At 35.1% G+C, this 18,603-nt stretch overlaps 1 protein-coding gene across 8 annotated transcripts in view; it reads right to left on the bottom strand.

Moving 5' to 3' along the window:
* LOC128219899 (unconventional myosin-XVI-like) overlaps nt 1–18,603 on the bottom strand; it is a 104,529-nt gene that overhangs the window by 7,900 nt on the left and 78,026 nt on the right. For 6 of the 8 annotated variants that reach the window (XM_052928047.1, XM_052928050.1, XM_052928052.1 and 3 more), the window contains 5 exons: nt 16,613–16,660; nt 9,072–9,175; nt 8,557–8,679; nt 6,063–6,095; nt 4,750–4,920 (listed from right to left, as the gene is read on the bottom strand). In XM_052928047.1, coding sequence (XP_052784007.1) covers nt 4,750–4,920; nt 6,063–6,095; nt 8,557–8,679; nt 9,072–9,175; nt 16,613–16,660 — 479 coding nt within the window. Of the gene's footprint in view, nt 1–4,749; nt 4,921–6,062; nt 6,096–6,123; nt 6,971–8,556; nt 8,680–9,071; nt 9,176–16,612; nt 16,661–18,603 lie in introns of those variants that run through there. The other 2 variants (XM_052928049.1, XM_052928054.1) reach the window with 2 other exon arrangements.

Genomic DNA, 18,603 nt, shown 5'->3' with positions numbered 1-18,603 from the left:
AAATATGTGGGTATTTTCAAGATTTGCAAAGTTATTTTTGGACATATACTTCCAAATTTCATAACCATAACCTGCAGCCATTACCAGTGCCATGCTAAACTCGTTATTCATCGGGTCTGTTTATAAACATTTTATTCAAACACAAAACAAAAATAAAAACACACACACTGGGGGTTCATACAAACAACAAAAACCATGCCATCTCAGAGATTCATTCTTTAATATTGATATAATAAAAAAGGAGCAGACATTGAGGATTTCAAAGAGTATTCAAGAGTAAATAACAAATATTAACAAAAAGACATCCAACACAATGCATTATGTAAAAAATACATTTATGCAAACATGTGAGTGGAATCGCAGGTATACAAATAACTGGATGTTTTATAGGATGCATATCTCTAAGTGTAAACAATTTGTTCAGATAACCTCAGTTCTGCAAATATAGTTGGACAGGAAGATAATAAATATGATTTTGCATTACAAGTTTTACAAATTTTAGCTGTAAAAAAGCCCAATATTCTAAATTCCTCTATTTTAAATGTTAGTTGCTGGTTGTTTACAGTTTAAGAAGTTGGTAATAAATTGCAGCCAATCCTATAAAACTTGGATAAGTTGTCAAAAGTTTATATTTAGCCAGTTTGCACACACGAAAATCAGATTGGTTAATAGAAATTATTGGATAAATATTGACCAATCAATAACTATTTTCACTTACTTTCAGAAATCAAAAGAATTAACCAGATGTACACAATTTGCTGTGGAAATTCTGACCAGGGAAAATAATTAACCAGTTTCATACAATTTGCTGTGGATATTCTGACCAGGGAAAATAATTCACCAGTTTCATACAATTTGCTGTGGATATTCTGACCAGGGAAAATAATTCACCAGTTTCATACAATTTGCTGTGGAAATTCTGACCAGGGAAAATAATTCACCAGTTTCATACAATTTGCTGTGGATATTCTGACCAGGGAAAATAATTAACCAGTTTCATACAATTTGCTGCAAATATTTTCACCTTTGTGATAACAATTAACCAAAATGACTGTTCTCTAAATCTTCAGTATTTGCAATAATAAACATATTAAAAAATGGAATGATTAAGACTCACTTTAACAAATATTGAAGCTATTTGTTTAAGCAGAATGTTACAGCAAAATCATTTTTGTGAGCATTTATACGCAGCAGGAATAAACAAGAGCTGTCACAGAGACAGCGTGCTTGACTATTCCGCCGCTTTTCAGTGTAAGGATTGAAAAGTTTTGGCTAAACATGCATGGATCACTTTTAGATTAGATTTCAATGCAATACATGATGTGCTGAGATATTAACATAAATGTGGTTACATGCAAAATTTTAACCAGAATTTTTAAGTGTAATAATAAAGGGCCATTATTTGCAAAATACAATCATCTAACTTGGTTATTCAATTAGGTTGGGTGGTTGAATACCATTGTATAAAGTCTCAATGCAATACATCAAGTAGTTGCTGAGATATTATCCTATGTGTGCTAACATGCAAGACCTTAACCAGAATTTCTAAGTCGCATAATAAAGGGGCAAAAATTATATAATATGAAAGATAGAGTTATCTTACTTGATTAAATAAGAAGGTTAAATGGTTGGGAGCCTGTGTGTAAAGTTTCAATGCAATACACGATGTATTCGCTGAGGTATTGACTTAAAAGTGGTTACATGCAAAACCTTTTTCTATGTCGAATAAAAAAGGGGCCATTATTTGAATTTAATGCAAACTAGAGTTATCTTACTTGGTTATTTAAGTAGATTGGATGGTTGAGTACCATTTTATAAAGTCTCAATGCGATACATCCAGTAATTGCTGAGATATTAACCTATGTGTGCTTTCATGCAAAACCTTAACCAGAATTTCTAAGTCAAATAATAAAGGCCCATAATTTGCATTATATTCAAAAAAGTGTTATCTTACTTCATTAATTTAGTAGGTTATATAGTTGGGAATACATATCTAAAGTTTCAATGCAATACATGATATATTTGCTGAGATATTAACTTAAATGTGGTTACATGCAAAACCTTAACCAGAATTTTTAAGTCGAATAATAAAGGGCAATTATTTTGCATGCAAACTAGAGTTATCTTACTTGATATATTTAGTAGGTTGGATGGTTGAGTACCATTGTATCAAGTCTCAATGCAATACCTCAAGTAGTTGCTGAGATATTAACCTATGTGTGCTTGCACACAAAACCTTAACCAGAATTTCTAAGTTAAATAATAAAGGCCTATTTTTGGCAATAAATGCAAATTAGAGTTATCGAACTTGGTTAATTAAGTAGGTTGGATGGTTGAGTACCATTGTATAAAATCTCAATGCAATACCTCAAGTTGTTGCTGAGATATTAACCTATGTGTGCTTGCACGCAAAACTTTAACCAAGGGGTGATGCCGACGCTGATGCTTGGGTGAGTAGTATAGCTCTCCTTTTTCTTCGAATAGTCGAGCTAGAAATGCCCAACAAACACACATATGCAAATGTTAGTAGCATGCATGTCTGTTATGTTACACTGTTGACACTATGGGCTCATGCCATCTTAACAAAATATATATATCACAAGATCAAGAATTTCAGAGTGGGGTTTATGCTGTAGGGTCATGGAAGGGTGCTGCACCCTGTCCTTTTCCAGAAACACCCTTCTGCCCTCATGGAGTCAAGAATGTGCACCCTTCTGCCTTCATAGAATTAAATGCTCTTGAAAGTCACTGCCAAAAAATATTTTGTATTGTTTAAAACGTTATAAATAGAATTATAAATACACTCTTTACATATCTGGCAGTTGAAACCTAATATTACTTCAATTAAACACAATTTCTAACATTTTCTGCCAAATTCATTATGTTGAAATTCTTCATAGCCCAATTTAATTTGCCCTTTTTACTCTTAGCACCCTGTCCCTTTTCTGAAGCACCCTGTCCCTTTTCTGAAGCACTCTGTCCTTTTTAAATCCTGGCTGAAACCCTAAGTGAACTATTCAGACAGAGTCACATTTTTTAATCAAATTGAAAGTTTACTCGCAAAATATATAAAAATTGCAAAAAAATAACCAAAAAATCCATTTGATTTGAAAAAGATTTTTAAACTACTAGTACACTGGAATATTTAATACAAAACATTCATACGGTACGGGCATTGACAACATGGCCCCTAATTGCATGTAAAAGCTCCAAATACTGATTACATAATCTTACAAATATATACCTCTGACAGCATAGGGAATAATATCTATTTTTAGTTTAATGATCAACAAATTAAAATGATCAACGGTCAATGAGATTAACATTGTGTCCAACTTTTATATTTATAAAAAAATAAAGAAAAAAATGCCCTGGTCGCATCTATATGATTAAATATATCTAAAATAATTTATTGCAAAAAAACTATATAAACAATTACATGTTTACTGAAGTGGAGTAGTATTTTATTAAAGCAATTTGTAATACATACAAAATGCTTAAGCAAAACGTCAATACTATATAGACTACTATTGCACGAGATAATAGTAAATATTTACATAAATATATCTGAATGTATGTACAAAAAATGTATGTCTGGTTGTAATGCAAAACAAGTCTTTATATTTTAATAACTAGCTGTATCTAGTTTCAATTAATTTTCTCCTTCAAAGCTTGTTTTAAGAAAAAGTTTATATTATGATACAAAAGAATCAAATTTTAACAAATATCAAAAGATTAGAAACAATTGTGATATTTATTTAGTTATTTATATTGTTTGAATATTCTGCTTAAAACTCACAGTCCAACAAACGTCATAAAATGTGAAACCAGTATAATGTTTTAGGTAGTTGCTACTTAATCACTGCCTTTTTATTATCTTACCATTATATTTAACACTAAATGAAATAGTAAAAAATGTTATTATAAATGATTGCGCTTCAAAAAATATACATAAATAACAAAGAAACAAATATATTAGTAAGTTAACAGTCCGATGCTCTGCTACAAAACACCATGCACAAATAATATTAATGATAAAACTCTAATGATATCCTAAATTTTTCACTTAAAATAGAGGCACAATTTCTTTTATGTACATCATTTATATATACAGTCAAATCCCTGCAGGCTCAAACTCCTAGGGAAAGGTGAAAAATTTTATGCCTCGGAAAAATCAAGCAAAGCTGGAATGCTTACTTCAAGTATGAAGAAATTATTTTTTTACATCTAGTTCCAGCCAACGAGGAATTCGAGCCAAGCAAGTTCAAGCCACAGAGGATGGACTGTATGTCCATTTACAACAGAGTCAAAGAATTTCTTTAGTCAAAAAATGTAAACAATTCAACAACTATTAAAGCCATAGTTATAGGCCTTGTCATACATGTGTGTATGATCTCTGGCAACATATGTACCAAGTTTTGTTTGAATATTTTTAAAGCTTTGAGTAATATGGCCAAGATTAAAGTTTTTGTCTGAGGCCAACAATGACAAGAAGCCCATCGAAATACCTCAACGTTTTGTCTTCGAAAAAAACTGATGAGCAAAAAATGCATTTCATGCAATACAAAACATAATGGGTCAGTACAGCCGTAGACATACATCAAACAAAAACACTCTGTACATTATCCATCAAACATCACACAGAACTATTATACCACAAAATGCATCACACATAAAACCTCAACCTGCACGTCAATCACACAGCCACCTGCCCATCATCAATCAACGAGGAGGGTTGCTTTTGCCCACCTGATCATTTTCATCCTCCCTCTCATCGCCCCAATTTTTGATGGCTCCGCCCCTTTTCATCATGATTTCCCGCTTCCATTCCGGCACATCCTGCATTTCCTCCTGCATTTTACGCTCCATTTCCTGTTGCTCCCGGATACGAGCCTTCCTCTCCTCCTCAGCCTCCTTTGACTGAAGAGTATATAAGAGTGGATATAACAAAACATATAAAATCTTACTTATTTAATAACAGACATTAATAAGTTTAGTTATTCTAGTTTCTACTAAAACAGGAACAAACATAACTATGCAAATAAATTAAACTTTTAATCATGCACTAATTTTTATGCCAATTTTTTACTGTACGTTATATTTAATGAATGATAAATGATTAACACTAGCATTTCTCTTTGAATTTGTCAAACTACTGTGTATAAATAACAACAATAATTTGATACCACATTGAACTTTTGTAAAAAGTATTAAGAAAACCTAAAGAAAATCTAATATTTCAGTAGCAGCTGTGACCATTGAATGTTTATACAATATTTATATACTACTATAAGTATATATATATTTTGTTATTTTTTATTGGAGGATTAGAGAAGAAGATTAGTTAAGCTTCAATTGCCTTAAGTATATAAACAGAATTCCATGACAACAATAATTATTCATTTAAGGTCACCATGACCTTGACCTTGACCTTTGACCTACTTACACTAGGTGCCATCTACTGACCATAACCAGTCAGCATACTGAGTATGAAGACTCTACAACAGGTCATTCAAAAATCATTGATAAAAAAAGACAGTATGATGTCAGCAACACGGACAATGATGCTGGACATTTTAAGTAATCCCTATGTGTCTGCCATGCTCTGTAGAAAGTGTAAAGTGTTCTAGTCTAGAATGGAAGTTGTATAGTAATATTATATTTGTCAGGGGTCTACATATAGGATGGAAACTGTATCTATTTATACTTGCCACAGGTCAAGAATGGAAACTCTTATCAATAAATCTTTGTCAGGGTTTTAGAAATGAACATGTACCAGCTTTTTTACACTTGCCAGTGTAGTAGAAAGGAAAGTGTATCGAAGAGGTATCCAAGGGAATGGAAAATATATCATTTAATACTTGCAAGGGTTGTAGGAAAAATGTTTTATTGCAAGAGTTCAAGAAAGGAAACTGTATCAGTTTATATTATGATGACTGTAGAAATTAAATTTGAGTATGAAAAGTAATTTATTTTAATATCAGGTGTAAAAAAAATATTCCAAGGGAAGTGTATGCATGTCCAGTATTACAGAATGTGTTAGTAAATGGTTTATTAGTTACCCGTATCTTTTTGTTGGCCTCTTCCTCAGCAGCCTGGGAAAACACAAGGCAATTCAATCATGCATTTGATTCATTCATTAAAACAATATCAAAACAGTATATAGCGTTATTACTTTGACCTGATCAAATCTGAACATTTTTGTAGATGAGGAATGGAGTCAGGGCTATGGTTAAAGGTTTAAATCCTTTAATGGCCTGGCCTGAATATTTGTATATCCACAAAACAAATTCATCAATATAGTCATTATAAAAAGGGCCAGAAGCATGCAGGTCAAAGTAAACTCACTATATAAGGCATATGCATATATATAGAACTGCCACAAGCAAAAGTGAGTCTTATTGTTAAGGTTTTTAATTGTGCAGTTTTTAGCCTTGCACCAAATAAGTTACTGACAAGTTTATGACCTTGAAAGTATTTCTGAACTTCCACATGGGCGCTGACATTCCATTTGAAGTTACAGCAAAGTCCGACATCATATTACTCACTTACATCATATATTCTTTGAGACTCGTTTCTGCTTGTCACAGTTTGTATAGAACACACAATTCATATAGAACACAAGTCAAACCCATGTTCAATATATGTTGTTCAGGCATAGGTGGCAGAGATGGAAAACAAACACTCATTTGGGATATAATTCTATAAAATCCAAATAAAGTTTGTTCATCATCTTCACTGATACTGCCAGCTATGGTTTCAGTAGGGATGTACAGATCACTCATATACCATTGTCACAAGCTTAACTGGGCCATGCCTTACATGACTTCCATGTTCCAGTTACTTTTGATGGTAGGTTCAAAGCATGAATACAAATATGGACAGAAAGCTGATGTAGTTTTCACACTGTTACCTGTCTCCTGTATTGCATTAGATAGTCTTCTTGTGCCACTTCTTCCATTCCTTTTTTCTGATCGATAAAGTAACAAGTCCAAATTTCAAATGCTTTGTCCAACAGTATAAAATACTGCAATATGTACAAGCTAAAATGATTATTGCTACGATAAAGCTGTTTTGAAATCAATCTACATGAATCATAACACATTTTCGCTCTCTGATAAATAGTGATCTTAATAACATACACATGCCTTCAACGTACCACAGCATTTTCCCAACAATGCTTTCTTGGTAAGTTAAAATAACTAATCTACGGAAATAAAGGGAATAGACACCAGATGGTCCCAAAAATCGAATAATGCAGTATATCCTCAAAACAAGCCTAGAATTGTCAATATTAACTGGTATTTACATGCTAGACAAATGGCTTATATTTTTAATTGGAATTGGAAAAATAAGCAAAAACTGTAAATTATTCATGTGGTGTTAGTGATACATGAGTAAGTATTAAGATTCAATGCATTGTATACACTGATATCAATTTTATGTTTATGTTTCAAGTTTTTTTGACAATTTTTTTTTTTTTACTTGCAATTGTATCATCTGGTGTCTAGTCCCTTTAAATGCACTCTCTGCCAAACTATTTCTATCATTCTGATGCCGCATCCATCGCATGCTTCATTATACTACATGTATCTCCATGCAGCACCCATGCTCCATACTATTCATGCCCCTACTACCCCCAACGACCCTAAGACATCATGCCGTACCCATTCAACATCTAATTCTTGCCTCATCAAACCTCATATGCCATAATATTACTTATTGCCCATTCACCATATGCACAGCAAGACTCGACCCTTTACCCTACATTGTCCCAACCATCTAAAAAATCTTAATTCCTTGCTCACTCCTAGCTGAAAAGGCATTTGCCATCATCACATTCTTCCCCAACCACCAACCTAAGTTACAGGGGTCTAACAGGAATCTGTTTTGAGTGTAAGGGGTTCATGCCCAAAGGAGGGTTAAAGGGCTTAAACCCCTTGCCAAAGTCATTTATATGCATTTCAAGGTACTTTCTACTGTGGTTGATGCAAATGTCTGACAAAAATACAATCTTTACATGTGTACTATAGTCTGAAATCAAAAGATCTGAATCCTATTTGAGAATTATTTCTGAAATTCAGAATGCCGTAAGTCATGCCTTTCATACCTAAATCCCTATAATACAATTGCCAAGATAAGCTGTGTCTCAATGCTCCTGCCCACTATTTCATCCACCCATGCCAGACCCAATCCTCCTTTAAACTCCATACAACACAGCCCAACTCATCTATACCATTTTTTGCCCTACCCACCATCTGTTGATTCCTTGGATGTTTTCTGTTCCTGTTTCTGGCCTTCTACGTGGGCAGTATCTATTGTCATGCCCCTAACTATTCCACTTACCCTGTAACATACCTGCTCCCATACCCAACACTTTGACCTCTAAGTCAAACCATGCTCAACCATCCACTGCCCCAAAATCTTTTCATCCTCTGTGGATAACTCTTCCTTACCCATATCCAAACCTTTCGATATCCAACCAACTTGTTCAACCATACCCCTCCCTTATTCTCATGGTTTGACCCGAGGTCATCATTTCCATGCCCCACCCACCTTCTGTTGATCCACAGTGGATTTCTGTTCGTCTTCCTTGGCTTTCTCCATCAGTAGTTTTCGTTTCCATGCCGGCACGTTCTTCCATTTCTCCTGCTCCTCTTTCTCCTTTCGCTTCTTCTCCTGCAATATTGATATTTCATGTGAGGACATTTTTAAGTGTTAGTTCATTTTAAAAGGACATTTTTAAGTAATCCGTCTGGAAGATTTCTTCTTCAGAAGCAGTTAATACAGGCTATGACAAAAAATGCCCCAGAATGATTGAGTCAAGCCCTGCTGTACACAAATATACTTCACTAAAAACAATTGCATTTTTTATATATGGTTTTTGAGTAATAACTAAAAAAGATATTGCACAATGCTGCGACAACAATAACGACAACAATAACGCCAATGGTTCTGAGACTGTGACAACACCTGGACTTGATTTCTTAGATAAACTTGCAAGCTCACAAAATGGCTGTAAACTCGTCAGCACCACAACAATTTCAAACCGTCAGATACTGATGTATTACCAAGTATTCCTCTATTTTTTCCTGGTTCTTTTTCTCGATCATGTCCCGTTTCCATATTGGCGTGCTTTTGGTAATTGGAATGTAGCCCGGAATCTCTGTCACATCTGAAATACACACTGTACATGTTAACTTAAATAAAAGTTAAACAAAAATAAAATATTGTTTTTATTATTTTCATAGCTTATTGGTGTTGATGGCAAAAGTTAAGTGTCATCTCAACATCATGTGTTCCAAGTTTCATCAGAATATCTTGAATGGTTTTTGAACAAGAGGGCCAAATGGCCCTGAATCGCTCACCTGTCATATATTGCACATTGGTTTGATAAGAAATCTGGATGGTTCAAAGTAGTTAAGATTTTTTAGAAGTCTGGGTCATTTTTTATCCCAATGCCAAAGTTTGGACAATAAAGGTAGAGGTCCACTTAATGATGTATTATGCCAAATAGCTCTAGTCCTTGTGAATTCAGAGAGAATTTCTTTTAATGCTTCTATTATATACAAATATTGAAAACCTAAGCCTATGAACATGGGGCGTGGCCAATTTTGACCCCAGGGCTAAAGTTTGAACAATCTTAATAGTGGTCCAATAAACGATGCTTCATATCAAATATCTAAGGCCTTCGCCTTTTGGTTTCGGAGAAGAAGATTTTTTAAGTTTTCATCATATACATATATAAGGAAACCTATGACCGCCCGGGTGGGGCCATTTTTTGACCCCAGGGCCAAAGATTGAACAATATTGGTACAAGTCAACTAGATGATATATCATGCCAAATATCTAAGCTCTTGTCACTTCTTGATTTTACGTGTGTATCTATATATGTATATTTGTTATTAATTGTTGTATGTGGCCCATATTGAAAATTGGTTGTGTACTAAATATGTTATCCAGTTTAAATTAAGACGTTACTTGTCTTTGTGAGTTCGGAGAAGATTTTCACTATAACACATATAGAGAAAACCTATCAGCCCCAGGGCGTGGCCAATTTTGACCCCAGGGCCATAATTTGAACAAACTTTGTAGAGGTCCACTAGACGATGAATCATGCCAAATATCTAAGCTCTAAGCCACATAAGTTCAGAGGAGATGATTTTTGAAGTTTTCACTATAAACATATAGAGAAAACCCATGACCCCCCAAGGGGGCGGGGCCAATTTTGACCCCAAGGCCATAATTTGAACAATCTTTGTAGAGGTCCACTAGACGATGAATCATGCCAAATATCTAAGCTCTAGTCCAAGTAAGTTCAAAGGAGATTTTTGAAGTTTTAACTATAAACATATAGAGAATACCCTAACCCCCCGGGGCGGGGCCAATTTTGATCCCAAGGCCATAATTTGAACAATCTTTGTAGAGGTCCACTAGACGATGAATCATGCCAAATATCTAAGCTCTAAGCAACATAAGTTCAGAGGTGATTTTTGATTTTTTTTACTATAAACATATAGAGAAAAACCATGACCCCCCGGGGGCGGGGCCAATTTTGACCCCAGGGCCATAATTTGAACAATCTTTGTAGAGGTCCACTAGACGATGAATCATGCGAAATATCTAAGCTCTAGTCCAAGTAAGTTCAGAGGAGAAGATTTTTGAAGTTTTCACTATAAACATATAGAGAAAACCCATGACCCCCCGGGGCGGGGCCAATTTTGACCCCAAGGCCATAATTTGAACAATCTTGGTAGAGGACCATTTGGTGATCCTACGTACCATATATCAACGGCCTAAGCCTTGTGGTTTGGGAGAAGAAGATTTTTAAAGTTTTTCCTTTTGGGTGCCACCCTTCCCTAAATTTGCCACGAATTGGACGTGGAAAATGGGTGGCAGTTGGTGGAGTATTGGAACGGGTGGCACTTGGTGTAAAACGATGAAAAACAGAATAAAATGGGACTTTGATCTAATTTTTCACCATTTTCCACCAAATGCCACCCCAACGTGGCAGTTGGTGGAGTATTGGAACATTTTCCACCAAATGCCATGTGGCAAAATTTTTCACCAAATGCCACCCCAACGTGGCACTTGGTGGAGTATTGGAACGTTTTCCACCAAATGCCACGTGGCAAATTTTTTCACCAAATGCCACCCCAACGTGGCAGTTGGTGGAGTATTGGAACGTTTTCCACCAAATGCCACGTGGCAGTCGGTGGCAAATTTTTCACCAAATGCCACCCCAACGTGGCAGTTGGTGGAGTATTGGAACAATTTTCCATCAAATGCCACATTCAGTTTCTTTGATCTTTTTTTCACCAAATGCCATGCCAATGCAAATTACGTGGCACTTGATGGAAATAAAATCATGGGATTTATGAAGTATGCATACAACAACCTAAGAACAACAAAAAACACAATTCTTTGCAGTCATTTAGTTTCATATGTACACAAAATTACAAAGGATCACAGTTGATGGTGAAGAGCTGTCTGCATTTCTACATTTGGAGAAATCCTGAAAACAGTTTAAGTATTATTTATTTTGAAGGTTTCATTTTAGCTATCATTATTCAAAATATATTTTAAAATTAGATGCATAAATAAAATGACAACATTAAAAACATACTCTTAAATAAGTTTCTTCAACTTTGGGCCTAGCCAGATTAATACCAAGTATAACAACAAAATGATATACCATAACTAAATATAGAATTCAGCCTCATACATTGAATCATTGCAAATATGTTTTACAAGAGCACTCGTCTGTTGTATTAGCAATGACAATACAGGTAAAAAGTTAATTGAACTACCGGTTTTGGTATTTTGAATATTGAAATGTCAATAACCTGTTTCTTTTCTTTCGTGATGCACAATCGGTTGTTGTTTTCTGCAAGTTTGGCTATACTTCTTCTGCTATAGAAGTCCTCTATTCATATTTCTTTCTGAAAAAAAGTGATCATTTTAATAAATCTGTTCAATATAACAGGGTTTGCCTCACAGCAGAATGTTATTTGTTCTACAATTTGTTCTACAAATGTCTTTGGAAACATGTGTACATCAAGATTCACTTTTATATCTTTATTTTTTCAAAATCATGCAGCCAACAACATGAATAACACCAAGGCTTTGTCAATACCTCAACGATTTTTCTTAAAAATACACACACACTTTAGATCATACATCTTCTACATCTTTTCTTGACTGGCATTTAATATTGTTTATCTCACCCTTCATAGCACTTAGCACTTTAAATAAGTATAAGCTAATAAAATATGATAAAACTATGAGGTCAGTCTTCATTTAAGTTATTGTAATATTCAAATATTTACCAAAAAGGTCTTAGAATCTTGTCCAAGTACATTGTCATCCTTATGGGGGGGGGGGTTGTCTGGAAAAAATGTGTATAACATTTCTTTATACATCTTCAACTTCATTGTACAAATTGAATGATAATTTTTAAACTTAGTACATTGCTTGACTGAGTATTTGTCAATTATTTTGGAATAAAGTGAAACATACTTGACAGTACATGCATAAAGCTTATCTCTTAGTCAAACTTTAAACAAAGACAAAGAGCCTAATATGTGTAAAATAAAATAAAATGATAAGTCATGATCTTTTTTGGATGTTAATATGATAAAAAAAAAACAGTTACCTTATAATCAATCCATTTTATTAAACAAAACTGCACAAATTTTTTTCTCACTATTCAAAGTTCCACAAAATTAATGCTAGTAACTGTCAGAAGATTCAAATATTTAGAGGAGATTTTCCAGCAGAGAGGTCATTCCGAGTTTAAATCAAACATTAATGGGATCCCTGTACCTTTGGGGAAATAGCAACAGAGCACATGTACACAGAAAACTTAGTTTAACTCATCATTATCATGATCATGATAATCATTATGTCTCCCCCTCTCTGGGGGAGACATATTGTTTTTGCCCTGTCCGTCAGTCCGGTAGTCCGTCAGTCCGTCAGTCCGTCCGTACGTCACACTTCGTTTCCGATCGATAACTGGAAAACCGCATGACCTAGGATCACCAAACTTGGTAGGGAGGTTGGTCGTGAGGTGTAGAGGATCCCTATTGTTTTTGGGGTCACTAGGTCAAAGGTCAAGGTCGCGGCGACCCCCAATATAAAAAACATTTCTGCTCAAAATCTTGAGAACGGTTTGACCTAGGTTCACCAAACTTGGTAGGGAGGTTGGTCATGAGGAGAAGAAGATCCCTATTGTTTTTGGGGTCACTAGGTCAAAGGTCAAGGTCGCGGCGACCCCCAATGTAAAAAACATTTCCACTCAATATCTTGAGAATGGTTTGACCTAGGTTCACCAAACTTGGTAGGGAGGTTGGTCATGAGGTGTAGAAGATCCCTATTGTTTTTGGGGTCACTAGGTCAAAGGTCAAGGTCGCGGCGACCCCCAATGTAAAAAACATTTCCGCTCAATATCTTGAGAATGGTTTGACCTAGGTTCACCAAACTTGGTAGGGAGGTTGATCATGAGGTTTAGAAAACTCCTATATTTTGGGGGGTCACAAGGTCAAAGGTCAACGTCGCTGTGACCTCTAATGTAAAAAAATATTTCCGTGCAATATCAGGAGAATGCTTTGATCTAGGTTCACCAAACTTTGAAGTGAGGTTGGTCATGATGTCTAGATGATCCCAATTGTTTTGGGGGTAACAAGGTCAATAGTCAAGGTCGTGGTGACCTTCCATGTAAAAATCATTTGCGTGTAATATCTTTATGTCTCCCCCATTCATGGGGAGACATATTGTTTTTGCCCTGTCCGTCAGTCAGTCCATCAGTCTGTCAGTCAGTCAGTCAGTACGTCACACTTCGTTTCCGCCCAATAACTATAGAACTCTTAGATCCAGGAACTTCATACTTGGTATGCTAGTTGGTCATGACTAGTAGATGACCCCTATTGAATTTGGGGTCACTAGGTCAAAGATCAGGGTCAACGTGACCTTGAGGTGAAGAAACGGTTTCCACTCAATAACTAAAGATCCTTTGGGTCCAGGAACTTCATACTTGGTATGCTAGTTGTTCATGACTATTAGATGACTCCTATTGATTTTGAGATCAAAAGGTCAAAGGTCAAGGTTACCTTCAGGTAAAAAATGTTATGTTGGCAGTGACCTTAAGCTTAAAAATGGTTTCTGCTCAATAACTTAAGAAAGCTTGTACCCAGGAACTTCATAGTTGTTCATGACTAGTAGATGACTCCTATTGATTTTGAGATCAGTAGATCAATGGTCAAGGTCACCGTGACCTTGAGGTGAAGAAACTGTTTCCGCTCAATAACTAGAGAACGCTTGCAACCAGGAATTTCATACTTGGTATGCTAGTTGGTCATGACTAGAAGATGACCCATATTGATTTTGAGATCACTAGGTCAAAGGTCAAGGTTGCCATGACCTTGAAGTGAAGAAAAAGTTTCCGCTCAATAACTAAAGATCCTTTGGTTTCAGGAACTTCATACTTGGTAAGCTAGTTGTTCATGACTAGAAGATGACCCCTATTGATTTTCAGATCAAAAGGTCAAAGGTCAAGGTTACCTTCAGGTAAAAAATGATACATTGGCGGTGACCTTAAGCTTAAAAATGGTTTCTGCTCAATAACTTAAGAACGCTTGTACCCAGGAACTTCATTCTTGGTACGCTAGTCGGTCATGACTAGTAGATGACCCCTATTGATTTTGAGATCAGTAGGTCAAAGGTCAAGGTTGCCATGACCTTGAGTTGAAGAAATGGTTACCGCTCAGTAACTAAAGAACACTTGCACCCAAGAACTTAATACTTGGTATGCAAGTTGGTTATGTAGATGATCCCTATTGATGTTGTGATCAGTAGGTAAAAGGTCATGGTCACGATGACTGTGAGCTGAAAAATGGTTTCCGATCAATAATTGAATAACGCTTGCGCCCAGGAACTTCATACAATGCAAACTTCGTTTACATTTTCCATGATTAATCAACAACACTTTCTTCTCTTCACTATTTAATATAATCGAATAAACCAAACTTCACTGTTGGTTTGTCTCCAGTCCAAAGTTACAAATTTCATGTCCATCATTTATTTTTTCTCAGCTACGACCACACAATTGGGGAAACAAGCGCTTTTTCAAAAAAGCAATCTCTAGTTATCACATTGTTGTTGTTGTTATCATCATCATCATCATCATCATCATCATCATCATCATCATCATCATCATCATCATCATCATCATCATCAATAACAACATGTTGTTGTCACCACCACCACAATTATCATGATCACTATCACCACCACCACAATCATCATAATCACCAATACCACCACAATCATCATAATCACCAACACCACAATGAACTACCAACAACACCACAATTGTCAAAATCAACCACCACCACCACCACCACAATCATCATAATCACCACCACCACAATCATCATAATTACCACCACCACCACCACCACCACCATCATAATCATCATCAATAGAACCACCAACATCATAATCATCATCAATAGAACCACCAACATCGTAATCATCATCAGCATAACCAGCAACATTACCAGTTAGTTTTAAATAGTAGCATATGTAATGATGCTAAAACAGCAGCATGAACAGGAACTGTCGTAAATGCTATTATTATTCCATGATGATAAGTAATGGTTCCATTTTACAGAACTCTTGAGATTTTCTAAGTCTTTTTTCACCAAATGCCACCCAAAAAATTAACTAAGTTCATTTTTTCACCAACTGCCATATGAAAAATTAACTAAGTCCAACTTTTTCACCAAGTGCCACATGAAAAAAAAAATGAGTTCAATTTTACAACAACTGCCACCTCCAGTTAGGTGGAAATTTCATGGCAGTTGGTGGAATTCTTGATATTCCACCAAGTGCCACCCATTTTCCACCAAGTGCCACCCATTTGCCATGGATCTGGGTGGCATTTGGTGGAAGTTGGTGGCAAATTTAGGGAAGGGCATGGCAACCAGAGTTCTGCATGGAATTGAATTCTTTGAACAACTTTGATAGAAGACCACCCAAGGAACATCCCTATGAAGTTTTATTAATATTGGCCCAGCGGTTAAGGAGGAGATGACTTTTAAGTAAATTGTTGACGGACGACGCACGACGCACTACGCACGCCGGACAAAAGGCAATCACAAAAGCTCACCTTGTCACAAAGTGACAGGTGAGCTAAAAATGACTCGGGTTAAAAAATGAGAATGACAATGTTGATGCTGAAGAAAACACCAAGGCTTAAAGACATGCCTAGACAGTTATTTTCCTACAAAAAGCAAGCTAAAATAGATGATCTACTAGGTTGTCTGTCTTTTTATAAGATACACTTAAAATCAGGAAAACACTAAACAGTTTTAAGCATTCCAACCTCACGCAAACAACAACACCTCCTCAAATATGTAGAACAGTCAGACAGGAATCTAAAAACTATACTTGCGAGAATGTTTTGTTCTTTCCATTGAAGTTACATGTACATCATCAAAATATGAGATAGATCAGAGAGTCTTAACAAAATGATGTCAGATTTTATTTTGCAGGATTACATCCATTGAAAATATTATACAAATGACTTAGCAAAGACAATTAAGTGACTTACCTATATTATCTAATGATATCTCCATACTGGAATCTTTGGAGCTTTTACCTGGAACAAAACAAGACACATAAAACATTTAAAAGACGAGCATGAAACTGAAAGTCATTGGAAAGATATCTTAGGCATTTGGCTTCTAACTTATTCTTCGATTTTCAGAATTCAACAATATTGTAGTGCAAACAATACTTCAACATTCCCAATGTACCTATCTTACTTTTGCATTGAATTTGTACGTAATCGTTATGAGCAATTGGTCTGAGGCCAAACCTTTTCATCTGCCTTAGGTTTGTCTAAGATTGTTTGTCTAAGATTGTTTGTCTAAGTTTTTTTGTATAAGAGCTGTGTGTCTAAGGGTTGTTAGTCTAAGGTTGTTTGTCCTAGGTTTAAAAAGGCAAATAATTGGGTAATCAAACCATGTGCAATTAGAAATTATATACCTCCAAAGCATAATTATTTTATTGGGCAACTAAATAAATTATTGCAACTAGTTAATTATCAAAACTTATGTAGTTTAAAAGGCCTCTGTCTGACCACATAGACACATCAGAAGTCAAGATCAAATTTCATGAATAATTATCATTATGAGAGTAGCAAACTATAATTTCAACTTAAATGTACATGTATGTAAACATTGCATGAAATGTATATTCCTAATCTGTTTGGCACCCACTGACTCCTACAGAAATAATTATAGATAACCATCACACTGAAAGCTTACTGATAAGCCACTGGCTTTCTAGAGATGATAATAGTGATAACTTGGCTAGTTCTTGGAGGGGTTATCATTAGAATTTGATGGCTGCCATGGGAATGTAAATCAGAACAAATAGAACTGAGATGTACATATTGTAGCAATGATGCATAAAAAGTAAAGTTAAAAAATACCACTGTAAATAAAACGCTTGTTGATTTTTTTTTCGGACAAAGAAACAATTTACTATGGCTGTGAACAGGTATGTTTCAAGCCCTGATTCATGTTATATTTCATAACATTCCCCACTTAAAAATAAAATGAACAAATATCAGAAAACAGCAATTTATAATTATTCTCAAGATTTGGGTGAAAATTGCAGAAACTTGATATACTGCTATGCATCTGACACCCACGGACTCCTACCAAGATAATTTTAGACTAACATCACACTGACAGCACACTGATAAGCCATTGGGCTTGATAGGGATGATAACATGGCTTGTTCTTGGAGACGTTATCATGAGAATTTGATGGCTGGGCATCAGGTAAAGAAATACACAAATACTGTTGAAACATATGTAAAAAAATAACAATATATATGTCTGTGCTTTTATATATTTCAATCCCTTAGTTACATTTTCTATTTAAAAAGTCTGCAGATCATCAAAATAAATAGGGATATTAGGAAACCAGATAATGATGACATTTCCAGTGCATATCATCTACAACTTAATACACATTAATTAAAATGCAGAGAACCACATCCTTCTGATAAGATTCGGATTATAAGTCCTTTGGAGTAATTTAAAATTAGAAGATTCCGCAACACCAAGAAAGAGCCCAACAAAAAATTGAACAATATAACACAGATTCCACAATGCAATGAAAAACAAACAAACAATTCCACACATAACAAATTCCAGATATCATTATTGTACCAAAAAATAAACACACAACGAAATTACAACAAGCAGTTTTCAACCTAGAAAATCAATAATACAGCACATTCAACAAAATGAAGTTCAGAAATCTTCAATATACAAAAAATAACATCTTCAATATACAAAAAAACAATCATACAAAGAAATAAAAAATACAATATGAGAAGCAATCTTCCACCAACACACTGAAGATCAAGGAATAATTGACCAAGTTCCACAGTTTTTACAACCAACTTACCAAAGTTCCTATCTTCAACCAAGACATTAATAAACATATTGAATTTGCCTAATAAATACCACAGTCCTATAAACCATGGACTGGCAACTGCCCCATATCGGTGAAATGATAAGAAATA

This window comes from Mya arenaria, chromosome 15 (genome assembly GCF_026914265.1).
Source record: "Mya arenaria isolate MELC-2E11 chromosome 15, ASM2691426v1".
NCBI lineage: Eukaryota > Metazoa > Mollusca > Bivalvia > Myida > Myidae > Mya > Mya arenaria.
Note: the sequence above shows the minus strand (reverse complement) of the source record. Positions and strands in the feature narration are given on the sequence as shown.